Source organism: Peromyscus leucopus, chromosome 10 (assembly GCF_004664715.2).
Source record: "Peromyscus leucopus breed LL Stock chromosome 10, UCI_PerLeu_2.1, whole genome shotgun sequence".
Classification (NCBI taxonomy): Eukaryota; Metazoa; Chordata; class Mammalia; order Rodentia; family Cricetidae; genus Peromyscus; species Peromyscus leucopus.
The window spans coordinates 32501298-32524751 of NC_051071.1; the positions used below are offsets into that span (position 1 = coordinate 32501298).

Here is a 23454-nt window from a genome sequence, read left to right on the forward strand (position 1 = left end):
CTCCAATACCATGCCTGCCCACCTGCCACTATGCTCCCCGCCATGACGGTTATGGACTCACCCTCTGAAACTCTAAGCAAGTCTCCAGTTAAAAGCTTTCTTTTATAAGCTGCTTTGGTTGTGGTGTTTCATCGCAGCAATAGTAACTCTAATTAAGATAAAACACAGCATGACTATCCTAAGAACATAATGCTAAGTAAAGTCAGCCATATGTAAAGATTCCACTTTCATGCGATACCCAGTATAGTCAAATTAAAACAGAATTATGGCAGCCAGGGGCTGGGTAGAGGAAGGCCAGGGTGTCAATGCGATTGAGTTACAAAACAGCATAACTGTATTTATCTGTACATTTAAAAATCATCAAGATGGGCTGGAAGGTGAATCTCAGTGGTAGAGCACTCGCCTAGCATGTGTGATGCTGAGAGTTTAATTCCTAGTATCTCAAAACCAAATTGAAACTACCCAGTGCCACTACTGTCGTGGGGTTATATGCCTGTAGTTCCTGCTACTCAGAAATGTTGTTACTATAAAAAAAAGTGGAAGTTTGCATCTTGGTGAGTGCAAACGACAGACAAGCATAGCTGAGAGGTAAGGTTGGAGAAAGGTTCACTGCAAACAGCAAGTTCAAAAAGAAAAAAGATGGTACACACATTTTGGGGGCATACTTAGGTAAAGATTGTGAGCCATATGTTTGCAAGATTAAAATGGTGGACAGGAGCACTCTGGGGCCATACTCAGCTTGAATGATAAAGATGGCAGCCAGTAACACCTCTGGGCAAACTCACCTTTCTTTTTAAAAAAAGATAGAAAAACAACAACAAAAAGTCTTAGTTGGTGAAAAGAAAAGACACTTTTAAAGTGTGTTAGTGTAGGAGTTTGCCCCTAAAACTTTAATTCTAACATTATCTTTATTTTGCTAAGAGTGAAAAAAGGATAAAGAAGACTTTAAAAACAGAAAATGATGTATGCAAGATGATGCCTTTGTTTTTCTCTTCGAATTACAAACTCTTCCAAGTAGAATCAACTCTTCCAAGTCAGGTTCAACAGTATTGCTCCAGTCTCTCCTCCCGAACAAAGAACTCTCCTCAGGTTTTAACCTGGGGTTTCTTGAATCTTTACTATGATTTGAAGTGGAATATAAGACCTAAGAGAAGCATAAGAATAATTTGGTAGCATTGTGAGTTTTGGTGGTTAAATAAGGGCTTGCTGATGAAAAAGCCTGATGTGTGGCAGGTTCTCAGTGCTGGATAACTTCTTTCCACCAGGCCTTTTTCCAAGTGGAAAACACTCTCGGTCTCCCATCCTACTCTTCCTCAGTCTCCCATCTTACTCTTCCTCAGTCCCCCATCTTTCTCTTCCTCAGTGTCCCATTGAATTCTTCCTCAGTCTCCAATCTTACTCTTCCTCAGTCTCCCATCTTATTTTGCCTCCAGTCCCGCAGACACTACCACGGGAAAAAGCAGAGGAGCTTTACAACATTTGGAATTTAGAACAGAAAGTTCTTGAGAAGGCCACTGCATTAATTACTGGAATTAAGGCATAAACCTACTGAAAGCAAAGTCTCCGCCAAACGTCTACTTTCTAAATTGCGTGTGATAGTACCCCATAAATTTTGATTGACACTAAAGTACATGGCCTCATAACTTTTTCTTTTTGTGTATGTAAAAGGTATGGAAAGAGAGATCATTAATGGGATCCTGGCATAGTTTTCAAAGGCAGGTGCTGATGAACTTAAACTACTCTGTTTCGACTTTGGAAAGAAATGCTATTTAACCTTTCACATTTTCATTTGTATCCACTGATTTTCAAACATAACCAGGGTCAGAATTGCCAGGGGCAAGGGAAGCTATGAATGCACAGACTGTGGAACCCTGCCCTACATTAACAAGTCCAACTGCAATAGGCCTATTTATTTAAAGTTTTAAATGGCATGTAGCAATTGGACATATTTATGGGCACAACACAGCATTTTGGTCCATGTATACACTACTATATAATGACCAGATTAGAGTGATTGACATTTCTATCACCTCAGGCATTTGTGATTTCTCTGTGTTTGGAACATTCAGCCCTCTCTATTAGATGTTTTGAAATCTTGTCTTTTCCGAAGGCACTAAGAAGAATTAAATGCTTTATATAAGATGTAGGATAAGGAAAAAAACTAGTTTTCTTCCTATTTTCTCCTTAATTTTATCCAGCACTTGGGTCACTTTAACCTCACGGAGCCTCAGCACGGAGACTGGTTTGCATCTCAGAGGAATGTGCTGCACATCTGATAGAATGGTGTAGAGGACTGGCTGACCCTGAGTATATGATTCCCAGATAAAGAGCATTTGTTACTGTTATCTATGCTCCAAAAATATTTTTAAGGTTTATTTTTATCTTATGTGTATCATTGTTTTGCCTGTATGTGTGTTTATGCACCATGTGTGTGCAGTGGCCATGGAGGCCAGATGAAGATGTCAAGTCCTCTGGAACTGAACACACAGTTGTGAGCCACTATATAGGTGCTAGAAACCAATCCCAGGCAGCAAGTGCTCTTCGCTGATGGGTCTTCTCTCCAGACCCTTCCGAAATATTTTAAAAATCTGTTTTCTGTGTTTCCTTTTATAGTGATCAGGACTGCCAGGAGATATTGAGTACATTCAAAGGAGCATTTGTTTCCAAGAATCCATGCAAGATCACAAGAGAAGACTACGAACCACTGGTTAAGTGGGTCACTCAAACCATACCATGTAACAAGGTAACAAGTTATAACTTTCAGAACTGAGAATTAGAGCCAAAGGGAAGAGGTCCCAGGCCCAAAGTTAGGATGCAGGAACAGAGGAAATGTTGGCATTAGGCATTATTTGATATGGTTGGTGGGGTAGTATTGGTAGAGGACAGGTTTTGGAGAACTAGGATACCATCAGGGTTTAGGATATCTGGGGAAGGAAGATCAGATAGAGATGGGACACAGAGAAAAGAATCTAGCATCAACCCCATCCCACACGAAGAGAAGTAACCCAGACTTATATAATCACGGGACATTCCCCTGGCTTCTGATAATCATAGACATGTAAATGGTAACACAAGGCTGACTTATATTTGATGAGTGATTTTTGGTCTTTACTCTCCTAGCCCTTGCCTTCTTAGTTTTTTAGTACCATTCTATGGGGTAGGCAAATCAGGGGTCAGAGTCTTTATTTCACCACCAGGGAAGCTCAGGCTTGGTGAAAAGAAATTGATTAAGTATAAAAGGCTTTAAAGTAGCCAGGTGAAATGTAAAAGGAACAAGCCCTGGGGTCAGAGAAGCCTGGTTTTCAGTCCTTTGAATATACTAGAAAAGGTCTGTCATGAGGTACAACTCTTTCAAAGTCTGTGTTTAAAGCAAAATTTCACATGTTTGAAACTAAGTGAGGCCCTCCAACCCATTCACAGTTATCACCTCTCATCCCGTTTTCAGTGAATGGACATTGCTGTGGCTCCTCCCCGAGGAGTACCGAGTACAGTGCTCTGAACAGAGGAGGTCGATGGTAGACAATAACCAAACTGAATTCTCTGAATATTTAGTGTGTGTGATTTACTCTGATAGTTTCTGCTTTTTTTATTTATAAAATGTCAATTGATCAATTGATTGATTGTTTGATTGACTTATTAATTGATTGAAGTTCTGGGGATGGATCCCAGAGCTTCATGAACGTTAGCACTCATTCCACTGTTGAGCCACATACCCAATCCTTGGATTTATTCTTGGTCCTAATTAATTGTCTGTTTATTCTTTCTCAGACTCTCTTTTGGAGCAAATCCAAACATCTGGCCCACCAGAATACCAGTGTCGAGGGAAAGATGTTCACCCTGGAGGACACGCTGCTGGGCTACATTGCTGATGATCTCTGGTGGTGTGGAGACCCCAGCACTTCTGGTAAGGATCTGGACCATCTGGGATGGCTCAGGATGTATAGGAATGGATCCTTGAGGTGAGCAAGGAACTTTGAAAGGTCAATGGGCACCCTAATGCCATTGGTGCCCTAAATGACAAGTCAGGCTCTTAGAAAACAGCAATCCCTATTCTCTTGAAATACCAGCTTCAGAACTTAGGGTTGTCCTTGGCCTCTGAAGGAAGTATACATGTGGAGGAAATGATTGATCCCATAAGAGAGGAAGCGAGAGAGAGCCGAGAAAGCCCAATTTATTTATTGCTCATTTTTGTGATAGCCAGTCCAATCCCATGAGATCTAACACAGTCTAGAGGAAAATAACCCAATGTCCCAAGAAAGTCATTAGTCTATTCATGAGGGTAGATTTCCTCATGATTCCAGCTCCTCTTAGAGGTCTCATCAACTCAACACATTGCAATAGAGAATTAATAATGTGAATGTTGGTGAGGCAGACTGTATCAAACCACAGTACTACTTTATAATGCTATTGAGGTAAGCCCCCAAATCTAGTTTCTCCCTGACTTGCCCTCTCTACCTCCTTCCTGCTTTCCCCTTTCCCCGCCCCTCCCACTCCCCCTTTCTCCTTCATCCACTCCCTCTTCCCTCTTCACTTTCTCTTCTTCTCTTTTTGCAAGGAACGACCCCCTCAACCTTTATATACTATTTCATTCTGCACTGTGTATTCTTGAACATAACTCTGGGCCATTTTTTTAAAACATATTTTGAAACTGAAATTATATATACTTAATATGTACAGTGTAATGTTTGGTTATAAATAGGCACGGTGAACTGATTATTATAGTTGAGATATTTGGCATGGGCATCTTAAGGTGTCATCCCCATTGTTTATTGGTGACCTCTCTTTTCCCTTCATAGCCGATCAATCTATTTGCCTAGTAACCCATCTGTTCTTCATTTCCACTTGCACTGTCTGAGTCTAACACACTAACACCCTCTCTTGCTGGGAAAGCTGTAATGTTATTCTGATCACTCTTTGCCCCTTTAGGTCAGTCTCCATCTGACACGACAGAGTTTTTCTTACAGTGGAAATGTGACTGTCTCTATTTCCTTTTAAAACCTAACAATCTCTTTTTACCTCTAGGCTAATAGTCTAAATTCCTTGGTTTGGCATGGCCTCTGTATTTCAGGTGCCTCATCTTCCATCATTTCCTTTCTCCGATCAAAGCTCATCACAGCTCTTGGCCTTTGCACATGCCATCTGCATAAGGTGCCCTTCTCTTTAGAGTCTGTCTGAAGACTCTGATTCTTGTCCAAAGCAAAATTCAACCTGAACTTTTTCTGGTAGTATTGCACAACACAAGTAACTCTTTCTCTGGTTATTTAACTTCCATACATCACATGTTATGTGAGACCAGGCTCCCACCTGATTCAACCCTCTATCTCCAGAGCCTAACCCTCAGTAAATGTTTATATACTAAGGCAGATGGCCTTGAGAACAGCATCATAGAACCCATGGATCCACACTCTATGCTTTGTACCACATTAGGGACTGAGCCTGTTTTTGATGGCGTTGGCTGTAGAAAGCCTGAGACCACCTGAGCCCTCAAACTTCTGGAGGTTGAGAAGGAAACTCTCCAGGAGAGAATTTCCGGCAAAACAGAGAAGTGTCTGGTGAACGAGTCTTCTTCCCGAAAGGGCCTGGCCTTCTCTCTAAGTGTTCCTGGACTCCAGGGGAGTGATGGGCGCTGGTCTCTTTGGGGCAAACTTCTGTTGCCATTTCCCAGAATGATGAGTCAAAACCTATCACACTGTTCCTGTCTGGGATCTGGAGGGGAAGGCAAGGAGTTGGAAGGAATTCAGGGACACTTAGTTAAATTGGGTTGAGATGTGTCCATTCTCCAGTCTCTGCCTTGGCGCAGATGTCATTGGAAAACACTTCCACTGTAATTGAACAGCCAAGAATGGGCCCAAAGGTATAATGCCTTTTCCACTTAACTGTTTCCTATAAACTATATGTTTTAGACATGAACTATGACTCTTGCCCACACTGGGATGAAAACTGCCCCAACAACCCTGTTTCAGTGTTCTGGAAAGTGATGTCGCAAAAGGTAAGTTCCAAGCAGTTAAATTCTAGAGTTTTGGCTGAAGATGCTGTCTGGTCACTGGTTGGTTAATTTTGACCCTTTTTGTGGTGTGAAAGTGTGGAAATCTTTGCTGAGAACAAAAGCTCAGAGATACACGCTAGAAGGTTTTCGAACATAGCTTCAGAACAGCCACAGAGGCTTTGCAAGCTCAGAGAAAGAATCCCTATACCCAATGAGTGAATGACATTCATTGGCTGTGTCTGTCAGGAAGCTAGGTTTGACTTATCCTGACTCCCAAGTATTGATTCGATTTCTGGAACAGTTTGAATAATCTGCATTTGTAGACCACTTTATATGTACCTAACCCTTTGCAGGAGTTAAGAACTCTATCCTCACAACAACCCTATGAAATATCATGAATACCATGGCCACTTTGGAGGTGGCAAGATGGAGGTGCAAGCAAACATGGGAGCTACTCATGGATTCCAGATCTTGAATCTGGGTGGAGAAACACTAGCTCGCTCACCTCACATCTGTGTCTAACTTCACTTGAAGTTGCACAGGCATTATTTACTTTTCCCTATTCGTGTGTCACTGCAAGAAAAATTCCTTTGTAAGTAGACCACAGTGGGAAAAGAATGAAAATAATGAAGAAAAACCAGTGAAAGGAGAATAAAAAAGCCCAAATGTATTGATTATGTATTCAAATGAAGTGCACATCTGAGGAGGTGTGGAAGATGGAAACACATTTGTCAAAACATGTGCCTTAGTCCATTGGCCCTGCTCTAACCAAAAGCTCAGGGTGTGTAATTTAGAAAGGATCTCAGTTGGGTTAAGTGCCAGCAGGTCAAGGTGGTAGCAGATTTGATGTCTAATGAGGGCTGTTCTGTGTTTCTCAGATGCCAACTCATTGCTGTGTCCCCACATGTCAGAAGACAAAAGATGCCTAGAGAATTTCCCTGAGCCCCTTCACAAGAGTACTGATGTCATTCATGAGGGTAGAGCCCTTGTGCCCTTACCAACCCAGTTTCCAACCTAGGACCTAGGGGCTGAGAGTGGAAGAACACACATCCAAACCACAGAAGCATACACATTTCACAGTCAACAAGTCCCATGTCTCTATGTCATTCCCATTTCTCTCTCCAAATAGATAGATCGTGTAAGAATTGAACAAATTTTTACACTAGAGGTGAAGACACTAATATTTTTAGCTTAAGAGACTAATTGCAGAAGAAGGGGAAGAAAGACTGTAAAAGCTGGAGGCAGTGAACGAATACCAGGAAACCGTGTCCTCTGCACACAACAGGAAAGTTGCACATATAAACTCCCAGCAGTTGTAACAACATGCACATGACCTGTACCAACCTAAGGACAACTCTCAGCATGGAGAGGGGAGGTGGACACAAAGGGTCCTCACTAGCAGGGCAACTCCTGGCGACGGATAGCTGCTGGGACGAGTCAGTTTTCTTTAAGTGTGTTGCCATAGGTAGGTCAACCATGCTCTGGGGGCAGGCCACTTATTCATGAATATCTAGCCAATAGAAGTTGGACTTGATGGGTAGGAAAAGAAAAGAGGACACAAAGTTGGGTGGTAGTGGTGGGTAGATTTGGGAGGAGCTGGGCAAGTGGTGAATATGCTCAAAACTCGTTGTGAAAAAACTCTCTAAGAACTAATAAAAATTTCTTAAAAGAGACTAAATCCAAGGACATTGGCTGGTAAGTAGCTGAACTGAGGTCCTAGTGTAGGTCAGCCTAATTTTAGAGCATTAGCCTTGACTTCATACTATCTGCTTACTGCTTATGTCTTTTAAATGGCAGGTTAAGAGTCAGGAATTAGATCAGTGGTAGAATAATTGCATGAATGCAGGTGTGCTCTTCTTCACCTCCCTGTATCAACTAAATTCCTACCTCAAGGGGACTTAGGAGTGGAGTGGTGTAGGGAGACAAAGAATTAGCATGGAAGTGAAGGGACACTTTTTTTTAGTAGTAAGTAGGTTTTTTTTCATTTTATTGAAAATAGATTCTTTTCTTATTCAGTATATCCTAATTATAGTTTACCATGCCTCTACTACTCCCAGTTCCTCCCCACCTCCCCCACCTGCCTCTGTATCCATTCTCTTTTTGTTTCTTATTCGAAAAGAACAGGCTTCTAAGAGATAACCAACATGACAAAATAAAATACAAAAGATAAAGTAAAAACTTTCGCATTGAGGCTAGACAAGGCAATCAACAGAATGAAAAGAGCCCCAAGAGCAGTCACAAGAATCAAAGACTCATTCATTCATATAATCAGAATCCCATATTAAAAAATACTAATCTGAAAGCTCTAATACATACACAGAGGACCTGGTGTAGACTCATGTAGGCTCTGTGCTTGCTGCTTGAGTCTCTGTGAATTCATATGAACCTTGCTCAGTTGATTCAGATGGCCTTATTCTTAGTGGACACATTTTAATAGGCTATTTTCTTAGACATTCTGACCATAGATTCCTCATTTTTGTCTCCATCAAATGGAGATCAACATATATGTATTCTAGAATGTTGCTGCTGCATTTAAATAAAATACTACTATCTTGTTAAGTAACAGAACCTATCCATTCAAAAAATATTTGTTGAGTACTTACTACAAGTTTTGAAAACTCAGAGACACTGTATATTTTTGTTTGCTTGCTTTTCCAGAGAATGCTTTTCAGTTATGTTATCACTCTGGGATATGTTTTACAGACACACTATCTCCAAAACCTTCTACAGGAGGTCATGTTTTATATGTACTAAGTGCTTTCTTGTACTCCCATCTCAACCCTTCATACTAAGAGTTCAATGGTGAGGGTGACCGAAGGCACCCTGCCTTCTGATACACTGTGGCACCCACACCTTGATCCTCGCCAGACTCTCATGGAGGAAGGCAAACAGACTAGTCCCTATCATTGACAGTAAGGATTGTTCTTCTTACAGGTTTGAATCTCCAGATCCTCTTGCTGCTAAGTCATGTGACCTTGAGCCCTCAACTGAGCCAATGTTTATCTTGTGTCATGGGACTCATGAAACTTCTACATTGTGGGGTCCAGTGCTCTTTTGAGTCAGTGTTTAATGATTATTCTTAAGGATCAGGGGTCTGTCCATCTCTCTCCTTAGCTAGACAAGCATCACTGGACTTCATAATTCAGCAAAAAATCTTCCAGTGGTGTAGAGGTCACCTGGAGAATAATGTTCAATTTCCTCAATGAAGTATTTGGCCTTCCATGAGTTTCCCCCACTAACACCACTGTTCTCCTACACTCAGGGCCCCTTCCAGTCACAGCTTCTTCACGTGGTGGAATCCCACCTACTCTTTGGGACGTGGACTCCTATATGGCACTTTTTTTGTTCTTTCCTAATCTCTAGTACAGGATATCTTCCTTTTTCCTGTCAGCTTTTCCTTCCTTGGAATTTTACAGAGCAAAACTCACCCTTGGCCATGTACTAGATATAAATCACTGAAGACTCCAGAAGAACCTGGGAAGCCAAGCTCTCATTTCTCACAGATATCTTCATACCAATGGCTAAAGCTGTTCAACCTATTATTATAGTGTATGAATTGGGTACTATGCACAGATGTTATGGAAGGAGACCTAAGTCCCAGAAGTCTGGGTCTGTCTCCAGAGGAAGCTGGACAGTACTCTGTTCACATTGTTTACTCCAGTTCTTAGCAAATTTTCCAGATGAAAGTTGGTTGCATGAAGAAATAAAACTCTCTCTGTGAGTCCAAAGCCAGCCTGGTCTACACAGCGAGTTCTTCAAGCAATCTCCCCTTTTCTTTGTGACTTTTTAGAGCCTCAGGGTCCCTGTCTCTTACCTAGGTTTCTCTTTCCACAGTATTCCATTTCCCTTACCCCTAAATTGTCCACCTTGCTTCTGCTAAATAAGATGTAGGCTCGCCGGGCAGTGGTGGTGCACACCTTTAATCCCAGCACTCGGGAGGCAGAGGCAGGCGAATCTCTGCGAGTTCGAGGCCAGCCTGGTCTCCAAAGCGAGTTCCAGGAAAGGCACAAAGCTACACAGAGAACCCTGTCTCAAAAAACAAAAAAAAAAAAAATGTAGCCTCTACAGGTGACACCAGGTGAGTGCCTTCCTTTCCTTCCTCTAGAGATACTCTGTTTCCCACTCTAGACTTTCAACTTCTGCATCATTTACAGACTGACATGGCTGTATCAAGAACTCATGCCAAGCACATGCTTCCAATGGCTTAGACCATTGGATAGATTGACCATTCCTGTGTTGACGGTGTCGAGCCTATCCTCTCCCTCCCTTTCTAGTACTAAATATTCTTTTGAATGGAATTGCTGGAGAATAATGATGGGCTTCTTTTTAAGTTTGCAGAAGCTGCCTGTGGTGTGGTACAAGTGAGGCTCAACGGGTCCCTCAGTCAACCATTTCACAAAAACAGGTACTTCTTTCCTTTCTTTGTATCCTGTTTGCAAGGGTTAGTTAATTGCAGTTACCATAGTCTGTTGGACCTGGCATTCCTCGAAAGGATGTGCCTTCTTTTATGTACTAAATAGCTCAGCTTAAAATGGGCAAAACGTCTGTATTCTCTGAAGATATTTTTATTCTGGGTCAATGTTTGGTCTGGTTTCTCCTTTGTCTAAAATCCTCCAATGTTCCTAAGAGCCACTACATGGTTTCCAGCCATCACTTTTGATTTTTTGAGGTCCCACATAATTTTCTCAGCTTTCTTTCCCCTTGAATTCTATCTTCCTATTTCACCCATACTCTCTGGCCTGACTCCCCACTTTTCCCTGTCTGCATTCTCTCCATTCAGAAATAATGGCTCACTTCTGTCTCCCCTGTGAAGAGTGAGAATCCCACTTCAGCAGGAGAAGTATCCTGGGTCATCACCCTCTCTTGGCAAAATTGTCACAAAGCATTGTATTGGTTTAACAGGGTGGACAGCAGAGGTCATTACACATATGGGCACCTAGCCTCTGAGAGTCCCTGTATACATAAATGATGAGGATGCTGTAGCGAAAAACGGAGATATACTGTGAACAGTGCTGAGCTCCATGCCTAATGAAAACTCCCCAGTGCACATCAGCTATTATTTTCTCATTTCATCCTCAGGACTGAATTGGTCCACATTCAAGCCTCCCATCTCTGGTCTCCTTCTCATCTTAATTTCTATCACGTCCATGGCCTTTGTTCTCTAATTTTTCTCTGACAAAAATACTTCTGAAAATGGAAGCACATATTAATTTTCTCTGGGCACTGTAGGTACCTCTATTAACTGTTCCTCTCTTCTGTTTTAATGTTTAAGCAAACAAACAAAGCAATATTAACTCTTTTGTCTTCCTCTGACCCTCTTTTCCTATGGGCACTCAGAATCTTGTCATCTGATAGCAGAGAGCTAAGTCCCTGCCACAGGAGAGGTAGCTATTCACACTAACAAGGAAGAATCTAGATAAGTGTTAGTGAACAAAGATTCTATGGTTGTAACCAGCTCTCTGGTAATGCTACTCTTTGAACATCAAGTTATCTTAGATATATTAATCATTACCAAAGAATAGTTAAACATCTTATCTTGAGCTGGACAGTGGTGGCTCAAGCCTTTGATCCCAGCATAGGAAGCAAAAGCAGGTGGAGCTCAGTGAGTTCGAGACCACACTGGTCTTAAAGCAAGTTCCAGGACAGCCAGAGCTGTAACAGAGATAAAGCTTGTCTTGAAAAACAAATCTTACCTTGAAAATCTGGTAACCAAGAGTCATAGTGAATGAAGAAAGGTGGGAGGCAAGGTAGGTTCTACTCAGTGGTGTCCCACTGGCTGGATTGTGACAGGAGGTATGGATGCCCTGCACTTTGGCTTGGAGTCAGTGATGTTATTTATCTCTTCTGTTTTAGCACCTTTGGAAGTGTAGAAGTCTTTAATTTGGACCCAAAAAAGGTGCATAAACTACAGGCCTGGGTGATGCATGACATCGAAGCAGATTCCAGGTATGTCTCTACTTTGTAGCAGAGTGATAGGATATGAATCAGCCTGCGAAGAAATTCAAGATAACAAGAACATGCTGGGAACAGACAGGCTTAGCAAGTGAATGGGGCTTACTCTGCACTTAGCCCTCCTTATGGTCTCTTAATTCTGTCTCCACAAAGGACAGTGACTGCTTCACACCTTCACTCCTGCTGACCTGAGAACCCCAGAGGTGGACTTGTGATTCACCTCTCTTCAATGCTGTTCCCAGGAGCAGTTATGCAGAGAAAGCAAGACACTCAGAGAATTTGAAAGATCTTATTATTTGAATATTTTTTTCTTCCCTAGTAACTCATGCTCAGGCTCCTCTATAAATGATCTGAAGTTGATTGTGCACCAAAGGAATATCACTTTTGCCTGCCAGGATATCTACAGGTAATTGAGTTCTTGTGGGAAAAAAGAAAAACCAGTTGTGTGAACTGAGAGGACTTCAGGGATCCTTCCCAGGCCTTGGTGGTGTGTGATGTATGATGCATTATGCCCTGCCACCAAACATAGCTTGTTTCCCTAGTCAATGGCTTAAATCTGGCCGCCTGCCCATTCATTCTGGTCCTCCTTCTCTGCCATCCCTGAGCAGTGACTTGCTCCAGAAGCTGAATGACCCTCAGGGGATGCACTTCTTGCTTTACTGCTGGGCTTCAGGGGAACAAAAAACGTGTCTTGCCAACAGAGACTTTTCTCCCAAGTTTTAAAAGTCTGTGACTGGCTATACATTCTCATGTGAAATCTCCTTAGTTAGCTAGATTCAAATGTAAATGCCCATTATTTGGTAAATTTCCACATGGCAGTCTACAAAGATTTATCTTTTCTAGATTAAGACCAAAACCAATGTAAATGCTTAACAAAAATTTACCATTAACCTACCTGCAGGTATATATCTTTAAAGTTACCTGTAACTCCAAAACTGGGGGGCCCCCTCATTGTTTGTAACTGGTTGTGGCCAATGATACAGGCAGGGACATCTACCTTCACAAAGAAGCACTTTGGGAGCTTTTCTTGTGAGGAATAGCTTCAGCTAAGACTAAAGCATAGAGAAAAGGCTTCCTGAAGTATATACAAGCTGAAGAGATGGAATATTTTGTATCTCTTCACATCACCCACCATATCTCAAAGGCAGAAGGACAGATTTAAAAGATGGATGGCTCATTTCCCAGAGGGCCTGAATTTCCCATCAATCAGCTGGCTGTTCTTTGGAAACTGCCAGGAAAAAAAAAAACAAAAACAAAAACAAAAACAAAAACCATCAACATGCTGCAGAAGTTAAATGCAAAAAAACAGAAGAAAGGAAAAGATTAACTATAAAAGAAAGTCTGTAGACAGCTGACTAGGCTAAGTCATTGAAAGATACTTTGTATGGGAAATAGTACTGGCCAACTAGGAGAAGGTTGGAGAGCACAGACTCTATGGTTTTGTTAGCTTACATTTATGAAATGACAGTCTTTTTAATTTACCAGTTAGATACCTGAGCATGCTATGTGTAGAGCAAGCATGGTCCTTTGACAGTGGCATCCAAACCTCTTAAGCATGGTCCCTGAGTTCTGTGCTGTCTCATGCCTTTACCAAAAAGTCACCGGGAAGCTTCCTGACTGAGGAAAGCAGAATCATCAGGAACTGTGGGTGGGCCTGGTCTCAGTGGCCACATCTCATGATCATTAGCTGTCACATGCTCGTTTTTTTCACCTCCATACATTTCCATCACGTCTTCCTTGGTATTTAGTTTTATGGTCTTACAAGTGAACTGCAAATAAATTGAGGCACACTGTCAAGTCACTGACTCCTGACTTAGGCATTTCTCAGTGTTGTTGCTGAGGAGAGGCATGTGGGTGGATGCTCAGTGGTCCATCTTCCTTTGGTTGCCAAGGAGGGTCTTCTTTCATTGACGAGTTGGACCATAGGTGCATCATTCAGTCTCTTCCCTCTTAAATTTTTGTCACATTTTTGTTACATTTTATTTATTTATTTATTTATTTATTTATTTATTTATTTATTTATTTATGTATTTATTTATTAATTATTTATTTACTCTATGAATATGCATCCACACATGCATGCACATACCATAGCTTTCATGTGGGCCTCTGAGGACAACTTGTAGGAATCAGTGCTTTCTTCTACCACAGGAAGTCTGAGATCAAACTCTCAGGTCACTGGGCATGGCAGTGAGTCCCTTTACCCTAGGATCCATCTCGCCAGTCCTCATTCTGTCCCTTGATTTCCTTTCTTGCTTCTCTCCCACAGGTCTGTCAGGTTCTTCAGTGTGTGAAGAATCCGGAGCATCCACTGTGTAGTTCTAATATCTGAATAAATTTGGATCTTAGACACTTCCGTAGCATGCATCAAGATGAAAGACTCAGAAACCACACTGATGCAAAGCTGAAGTTGTCAGGACGAGGTCTCTACTACAATGTCAACACCAGAGATAGAAGAACTTTCCAAGCAATGATAGCAGCATTACATGATCAGCTTAGTTTGTACTGCATACCACTACTACTGAAGAAAAAATTACTTCACCGAAGCCGAGTGCAACTTTACATTGTTATTTCATTTTAACTCTCTCATGTGATGCTTTTATATTGCTTATATATTACTAAAATCTCTTTTTTTCTCTTAATGAAATTGAGAATTAAATCTGAGAACTTATACACATGGTAGAGAAGCCTGTACACCATTGAACTACATCCTCAGCACAGCTGGTAACATTATTTTTATTGAAAAATTGCCGGTCAAACCTCACCTGTTAGAATGGACAAAGGAAATGAAATGTCAAGCTTCAAAATGAATGATCTTATTTTCTGATGATTTTGCATTTTCCCTACAAATATTCAAATAGTAAACCTGAGATCAGGGGTCATTACGGTGAAGAGAGTCTATGGGAACTTGAACTTGCTTGGTGCTTCAACCTGTCACCCTTCCAACATGTCTCTAGTAACTTTGGCTATTGTTTTCATTTTTTTTTAATATGAGACAATCGAGCTTCCAGAGAGGTTATACATTTTCCTAAAGTCATATTCTTAGGATCATGGTTAGAGCTGGGATCATGGTTAGGGCTGGAGTTGACTCAGTTCTGTCCAAGTCCATAGCATATGATATATTTTTTTTTCTTTTCTAGGCCTTTACTGTCAAATTGATAGGAGCCTGTGTTATTGTCCAGCAAATGTTGTATTAAATTGAATGCAAAGAATCTGAAATCTGATTTTTATGGGTGGTTTCAAAACTAATTTCACTCCATTTCTCTTCCTCCTCATACTTGGTGCCCTTTATAGGTAGTAAAATATTTTTGTGGAAATATTGCATTAATGAGCCAGGCAGTGGTAGCATACACCTGCAATCCCAGCACTCTGGAGGCAGAGGCAGGCAGATCTCTGAGTTCCAGGCCAGCCTGGTCTACAGAGGGAGTTCCAGGACAACCAGGGCTGTTACACAGAGAAACCCTGTCTCAAAAAAACAAAACAAAACCAGAAAATATTGAGTTAAATTTTGTGTTAAGCCATATTTGTTGCTGATATTGACAATTTTTTTCTGTACTTTTCTCTTAGATCAGTCTTGCTTTGGGATTACTAATTGTTGTTGTTTTACAAAGCTCCAATCTTTATCTTTCCTCATTTATTTTATTTATTTGAGCTTTTTTTCTTTATTTTTAGATATATAGAAATTTCTTATTTCTTCTAGCTTTCTTGAAGATCTTCATTCAACTTTTTGCAGCAGATGCTTAGGTCACTGATATTGCAGTCTGTTTTCTTTCCTTACACATGTATTTTAGTACTATGAGTTTTCCTCTGAGGCCTGCTTTTGCTGCAGTACTGACATTTTGTATGTCTCCACTGGTTACTGTTCAGTCTAAAATAGTTCTCGATTCCATTGTTATTTAGAAATGTGTTATTTACTTCTCAACATCCAGAGTATTTTTAGTTGTTTTATAATAAGTGTGTTTAGTAGATATTAATAAAACTAAATGAATACAGTTTCAAAGAATTTGCTTAGTTTATTGAAAATAGCATAAATGTTGGAGCCAGGTACTGCCCAAGTCCCAAACAAAGATGCTCTCAAAAATCAAGGTGAAAGATATCTAAGGAATGACAGTTTGTTCTGTAGCCTCTTCATGCATGAGTACATATGAACCTGCAAAACACACACACACACACAGATGGTGTTAGACTGTGTGATAAAAATTGGCAACCTGTCACAAAGCCTTGACAATTTGGGTTGCATTAGTCAGGATATATGCATTCTAATAAATCCCATACACACTACACACACACACACACACACACACACACACACACACACACACAGGGTTTATTAGAATGGCTTGGCTTACCGGTTGTGTGGTCCAGCTGCTCCAACAATGTCTGTCTATCAACAGAGGGTCCAAGAATCCAGTAGTTGTTCAGTCCGTGAGCCTGGATGTCTCAATTCATCTTCAGTATATGCTGGAATCCTGAAAAAGCAGGCTCCTTCACTGGAAGGAATGGTCTTGCTAGTGATAGCAAGAGCAAGCAGGCAAGGAGAGAGCAAGCTTCCTTTTTCTATGTCCTCTATTTAGGCTGACAGCAGAAGGAGTGGCCCAGATTAAAGGATCTTCCTAATTCAAAGATCTGTATTAGAACTGGGTCTTCCTACTTCAAATGCTTTAATTAAGAAAAAAAATCCCTTAAAGATGTGCCCAGTCCTTTAGGTTTTAGCTATTTCCAGATGTAGCCAATTTCACAACCAAGACTATCCATCACAGATGTTTCTCTTTGTTTTCCTCTGGTTGAAGATCCAGTTTTTTAAAGAGCCCCTGAGGCTATAGCCACAGTGGACACACAGTAGGCAGCACAGGAATTCCTCACTGACAACTGGACCACTTATTCTTGCTTCTTGGGAATTTAGTCTTGGCCTGACAAACCAGTTCTAACAGGGATTCAGATTGGCCCCAGCTTTCAAGTAGCTCCCACTACTGAAGGTCCTCAGAACCGGATCCCTGCCAGTCCAGCCTGCAACCTGGGGATTTTACACAAGACTCTGCCTACCTTGCTGTGAAGGTTGGTTCCTGGAGTTGGGATTTACTAATGTCCTTGCTCACGAACATACTTGGAAGTGGCCGCTTGTGTCAGAAACTACTGGGCCTTCACATCCCCTTCCGAGATGGAGTGAATAGAATAGAAATCAACTTGGAAGGCAAGCCTATGGAGACTCGTCTGAGGTCAAGTTTTAAGCCAGGAGAGATCTCAGAGGAGGCAAATCACAGTGTTTTCAGATGATGCTGAGGAGGGTCCTTGGAACACTCAGAGGTAGCTTGGGGGCTAGGGTATTCTTTTTTATCTTCCCCCCTTTTATCACCATAACACGCTACCCTGAATCCATCCTCTCTGTAGTTCTTTAAGCATCTATACCAATGACCTTGCAGCCATCTCCAGACCTAAGGACTTGATGGCCTACATACACAAAAGGTTGTACATATTCCTTTTTTTATGTGACTGCTGGATTAACTGTGCGCTCATAGACTTCCTATACCCTCTCTCCACACTCCGTTTTGCTTTATAAACTTCTCCCACCTCTTTTACTGTGTCTTCCATCATAGCTAGCCAAGGGCTGTAGAAATAACCTGAGGTCTAATGTCTCTCTTCTAATTTCCTTAGGCTCACCCTTTTTCTACTGTGGTGACTTGTGACTTTACAGTATCTGAAGCATCATTTCAAAGGGAGTTCTGAAATGGCAGGCTGAGTGCTTGAAAGGGTGTGTGTGTGTGTGTGTGTGTGTGTGTATGTCTGGAAATGCACACTAAATTATGTCAATCAGTGTTCTCAGCTGACAAGCAAACTACCAAATATTTGGGCAAAATACATATTTTTCCTTAGCTTTGTCTCAGTTACCTGTTATGTTGCTCTTCCATTGTCTGAAAGCAGCCCAGCTCAAGTCTGCACGCTCTCAGATACAAACGACAATACCACCAACAAAGACTGCCTCTTTAGTGGCCTGTGTCTTCTGAAAACAAATTCCCGTGTTTATAACTTGTGTGTCTTGGGAAGACTCCACTTGGTTGACTATTAAGTGTTAGGAAGAACACTCTTTTGCTTTTTAGTAATAGTCTTTGGAAAACCCGCTGTAACTAACCTGATGCATCAAGGGGACTTTTGAACAGAGGAGAAAGGGAATCAGGAACTCAGGAGTTCCTGTGCATCCAGAAGAAAAGGACCATCACAGATGTTCCTCTCACCATGCACTCTGCCCTGGTTTTTGGACAGAGTCTTGCTACGTAGCTCAGGTAGGTCTTGAACTCACTGAAAACTCCTGCCTCAGTGTCCTGAGTGCTGGGGTTACAAGCATATACAACCCAGCTTTCCTTTCTCTTTGGGATCTGCACCACCCTTTCAGTTTTCACCAAAGTTCATCTTTCACCAAAAAGAACTGAACTTGAAGCCCCTGCAAGCAGTCCAGTGGTTTGGGGGGATGAGAATGCCTGAGCTCCTGAGCAGACGCAGGAGGAAGGTGGAAGCTAGTTAACTTCTGGCCAACAGTTTGCCTATGCCTATACATTCTTTGTGAAACAGTATAGTTAACCAAAATGTTGGGTGTGGTAAGCTGGAATATCAACGAGAACCAGAAGCCCCTACAAGGTCTGGGATGCCAGGTACCCAGTAATTGTCCAATGGCTCTGCGACACATTTTGGAAGAGTTGGATGCTGATATTGTCTGTCTCCAGGGGACCAAAGTGACCAGAGATGCACTATCGGAACCCCTGGCTGTTGTTGAGGGCTATAACTCCCATTGCAGCTTCAGCCACAGCTGGAGTGACTGTTCTGGTGTAGCCACTTTCTGTAAGGACCATGCTACCCCAGTGGCTGCTGAAGAAGGCCTGAGTGGCCTGCTTATCACCCTGAACCAGGATGTTGGTTGCTATGGAAACATGCCAGAGTTCACCCAAGAGCAACTACAGGCTCTGGATAGTGAGGGCCTGGCTCTCCTTACACAGCACAAGATCTGCACGAGGGAAGGGAAGGAGAAACCCTTGAGCCTGATGAACGTGTACTGCTTACATACGGATCCTAGGAAGCCTGAGCAGCTGACCTTTAAGATGCTTTTCTATCTGGCTGCCATGTGATAATCCTGGGGGACCTAAATACAGCCCACCATCCCATTGACCACTGCAATGCTGGCAGTCTAGAGTGCTTTGAAGAAGACCCGGGGTGTAAGTGGATGGATGACTTGCTCAGTGACCTGGAGTACCAGGCTGAGTACCTTTTATGAATAGCTACCATTATTTCTATCCAAAACAGGAGAGGCCCTTCACCTTCTGGTCAGTGATCACTGGTGCCCGCTGTCTCAACTATGGTACCCTATTTGACTATGTACTAGGAGATCATAGACACTTTCCAAACTGCCTTCCCGCTCCTTGGAGTGATGAGCTCTGAGTGGGAGCTGTCTGGCATGTGTCCTGTGTGCTAGCAAAACAGTGCCCAGCTCTGTGCGCCCATTTCCTCCCTGAGTTTGCAGGCACCCAGATCAAGATTCCTGGCTTCCTAGTCCCTCCTGAACGAGAACCTATTTGAAGGCAGCCAGTACTATAGCCCTATCACCAAATCCAGGCCCCCAAACAGCGAAAAGCACAGGCCCACAGGCAATCATCCAGCCTCAAAAATGCCAAGGTGGCCCCAGAAGACACCAGAAAAACCGGATGAGTTATTTTCAGCCTTCTGTTAATCTTTCCCAAACTTCTCCTGCTGTAGAACTACCTAGGCTGCCTCTGGTGGGCACACTTGTTAACCCAAAGACTTCAGAAGAGGATGTGATGGCCACAACAGTGGACAAGCAGGCCAAGTTTCTGAGGTCAAAGATAAAGAAGCGGTACAGACCTTGCTCTGGAAGTCTGTGCTGAGTGGGTCCTCACTCTCACCCCTCTGCAGAGGCCACAGGGAGCCATGTGTGGTGCAGAATGTGAAAAAAACAGGATCCAACCTGGGCCGCCATTTCTATGTGTGTGCCAAGCCAAAAGGTCCTCCTAAGGACCCCTCCTCAAGTTGCAATTTCTTCCTCCGGAGCAGGCCCAGCTGAAGCAACCGAGGCCTAGGGATGTCTGGCCTGGTCACTCGTGCAGAGGGTCTGATGCCAGGTCTCCATTCCTAAGTTGCCTTCTCCCCAAGGCTTCCTTTCTTTCTTCTGCTTTCTCTTCTCCTTTCCTTGCCATAGCTTCTTCTCCTCTTCCCCTAGGGCATTCCTCTTCTCACTCCTCCCTTTCATCCTCTTTGTCACACAAGAACCAGCTACCCAGAAAGTTGTAACAGAGGTGGACGCATGGTCCTGATACTTGATTGCTGTATCAGTCTCAAATTTATTGCATAGATCTGTCTGATGTGAAGACTTGATATGAATTACTTCTTAGAACAAGCTCTGATTCCCCCTTTGAAATGGTAGTCACAGTAATACCCACTGTCATGATCTGCTGCAGCTGTAAACTTGACACAGTGTATAGCCGTATGAGAGAGAGGAGAGCCTTAGTCGAGGAGCTCCCTAGATCAGATTGGCCTGTGGGTATATCTGCGGGGATTGTCTTGACAAATAATTGGTGTAGGAGAGCCTACCCCACTGTGGGCAGCACCATTCCCTGTGCAGATGGTCCTGAGCTATATAAAAAGCTAACTTAGCATAAATCTATGAAGGAGCAAGCAGTGTCCCCTGTGGCTCCTGCCACACTTCTTTGCCTGTGAAGTGAGTTTCTTGGTTGAAGGTAAGGCTGCATGGAATATCAAGCGAGCATGCCCTCAAGTTCCTGCCTTGAGCTCCTGCCTTGACTTCCCTCAGAGATGGACTGTAACCTGAAGTTACAAGTTAAAATAACCTTTTTGGCCTCTGTCATTTTTAGTCACAGTATTTTATCACAGCCACAGAAAGGAAAGTAGACATGTACCTGTTGCATTATGTTAAGTGTCCTTAGGAAGAAATGTGTAAAATTATCATGAAACTGCTTAACACTTGTGGAAATTCTATCAGTTTTGGTTTTTAGAAAGGCATTGGTGCTTGTGTTTGTTCTCAAGAAAATCCCTTAACAAGCAAGCTGGGATTGGAAGCTGAAACCTTGACTCCTTAGGACCTTGAAGGGTGGGATGTTAGTGAAAAAGAGTGATTAGCTCTCTTGTCTTCCAGAAGGACCAACTACAATCTTTCACTGGCTTTGAATCACACTAAATGGTTAACACTTTCCCAACCAAGGGAAAAACATCCAGCTATACTCTGAGAATATCTTCTTCAGAGTTGGCTCCATCTCAGATGAGACCCCTTCCAAATCCCTCTTCCTTTGACAAAGACAAAAACAGAACCTCCGGTCTCATATCTGAGAATCTGAGATCTGTTATTTTCATTCCTTAAGATGATGAGGAGTTCAGCAGCCTGCCTTGGCATTTCCAATCCAGTCCTTGCTCTCCTGACCGTGGCTGACCACTCTGACAACAGTGAAGGTCAAGTTGGCAGCTCTCCTTCATAGAATGAGAAATCCCTTCATTCTTAAACATCAAAAGACAGCTGAGAGAAGCCTGTGGCCCTCCCGGTCTTTGCAGCTCACGCTCAGGTCACATTTTATTCTTCCTTGACCAATCACCTCACTCCTTCAGTGCTGTGATCCCTCAGCACACAGTGCTCTCTGCCTGACACACTCCTGTCTGGCAGTAAAATTCCTTGCTCAAGTAAGACCGGGTTTGGATTCCATTTGACCTGTATGAGTGTGACGTTCGCCAGTGTACTTAGCTTCTCCGCTCTTTGGTATTGTTAATCAGAACGTGGTGCGCGCTGCAGGCCTTAAGAGTTGGAAAAGCCCGGCTTTGACTGTCATTATGTTCAAGAGCTTGTTCTGTCGTGCACTGGGGAAAATAAGGGTGAGAGTGAGAAGAGAGGCATTAGAGGGCAGCAGAGAACCTTGTGGGGTGCAGCAGTGCTCCGTTTGCGGACGGCAATGTTTTTACCACACAGGCCAAAAGCTTCTTCACTCACCATAAAATTGTACAATGCCTGCTTTGAAGGGTTTCTGGGATCCAAATAAAAGCTAATAAAGACAGGTTAAGAAACATAACAACTCATAATTATTGGCTAATACCGAAAACCATTGATGTCTCTCTCATGTTAAAAGGCCCAGAATCATCTTATTTCCTATTCAATTAAAAAGATAGGCTATTTTAAGCCATAAAATCCAGAGATATTTCTACTCCAAAAATATCATTCCAAAGAGTACATACCCCAATCTATAGCAACAGCACAATTTTACTGATCCTTCAAATAGTCTAAAATGCCTGGATGACTCCTTTATGAGAATGCTTTGTGGGACACACCTTGCCTCATAAGCACAAGGACTAAGAACAAGAACACTCAGACAAAGTCCTCCTGGGTAAGTCATTCCTGGTGATATCTCTATTTTATCTATCTACCTACCTATCTACCTATCTATCTATCTATCTATCTATCTATCTATCTATCTATCTATCTATCTATTAATCTATCATATCTATCTACCTATCTACCTATTTCTCTGTCTGTCTGCCTGTCTATCTATCCATCCATCCATCTATCTATCTCTGTTCTAAGGATTCAACCAAGACCTTTCATATGCAGTTCCCTGTTAGTCCCTCTATGAGCCAAGTGCATATACCTGGATAGTAATAATGATGATGCTAATGGGCATTTATGTATATTTACTGAATAGTGGAGATTCAATGGTAGTCATGGGCCTGTTAACTGTTTTGCAACACCTATTCTCACCTCTGTCTAAAATAATGGCATGCTTATCTAGTTCAGAACAAAGCCATTTGGCCTCTTCTATGGCTGGGTAAATTCACATGGGTTTTAGTGAATGGTGTTAGTAGAAGTGTCCTAGGAAACTTTCAAGAAGCTTCTTCAAGAGAAAAGGCAGAATTATTCTTTGGTTCTCTGTCTTCCTTTCCCTTCTTTCTTGTTACTTGGAACACAGATGTGATTCTTAGAAAGCCATTCTGGACCCTGAAATCAGAGGACAGCCCTGTAGTGGTGTGGTAGGTAGCTGGGTTTCTGAGGATCCTACCTGCCCCAAATCACTGGCAGTGAGAGAATGGCCAGGCTATTTTATAGTAGCAGCCCCTGTGAGCCCTCAACTTGAGCTATCCAATAGAAAATACTATACTAAACACAGGGTCACCCACTTGTCCCAATTTTCTCAGAACTGCTGTATTTTAGCACTGATAATCCCATATTTAGGGAGTACTTTTGGTCAGGTGGATCAGTTAATAACCTAATTTGAAGGCAGAGCTTGGTGTAAATTTCCCATTAGTTAGCTGTGGGAATCTGGGTATGTCACCTTGTTTCTCAGGGAGAAGGTGGCCACTCTCTCCCGGGGCTGCAGTGCGGGTCACATGTGGGAACTGTGCCTGGGGTGGAAGGAGAGCGTGTGCTGAAATTCACATCTACTATTGACTTTTCGGTACCAAGAAAGGCCGTGCTTCCAAGACAGGCTCTGGTCCATCACTCAGAGAGGTAGGAGTCCCTC

At 42.4% G+C, this 23454-nt stretch overlaps 1 protein-coding gene and 1 pseudogene across 1 annotated transcript; both read left to right on the forward strand.

Moving 5' to 3' along the window:
* Positions 1 to 2584: 2584 nt before the first annotated feature.
* On the forward strand, positions 2585 to 15147 carry LOC114687856 (ADP-ribosyl cyclase/cyclic ADP-ribose hydrolase 1-like; the record flags this gene model as incomplete). The annotated part of the gene is made up of 7 exons (XM_028862492.2): positions 2585 to 2743; positions 3769 to 3904; positions 5904 to 5989; positions 10318 to 10391; positions 11840 to 11932; positions 12258 to 12344; positions 14208 to 15147. Coding segments are annotated over 7 exons (660 nt in total), but the record flags the coding sequence as incomplete, so codon positions are not given.
* A 3307-nt stretch (positions 15148 to 18454) lies between these two features.
* LOC114687858 lies at positions 18455 to 20003 on the forward strand (annotated as a pseudogene).
* Positions 20004 to 23454: the final 3451 nt, after the last annotated feature.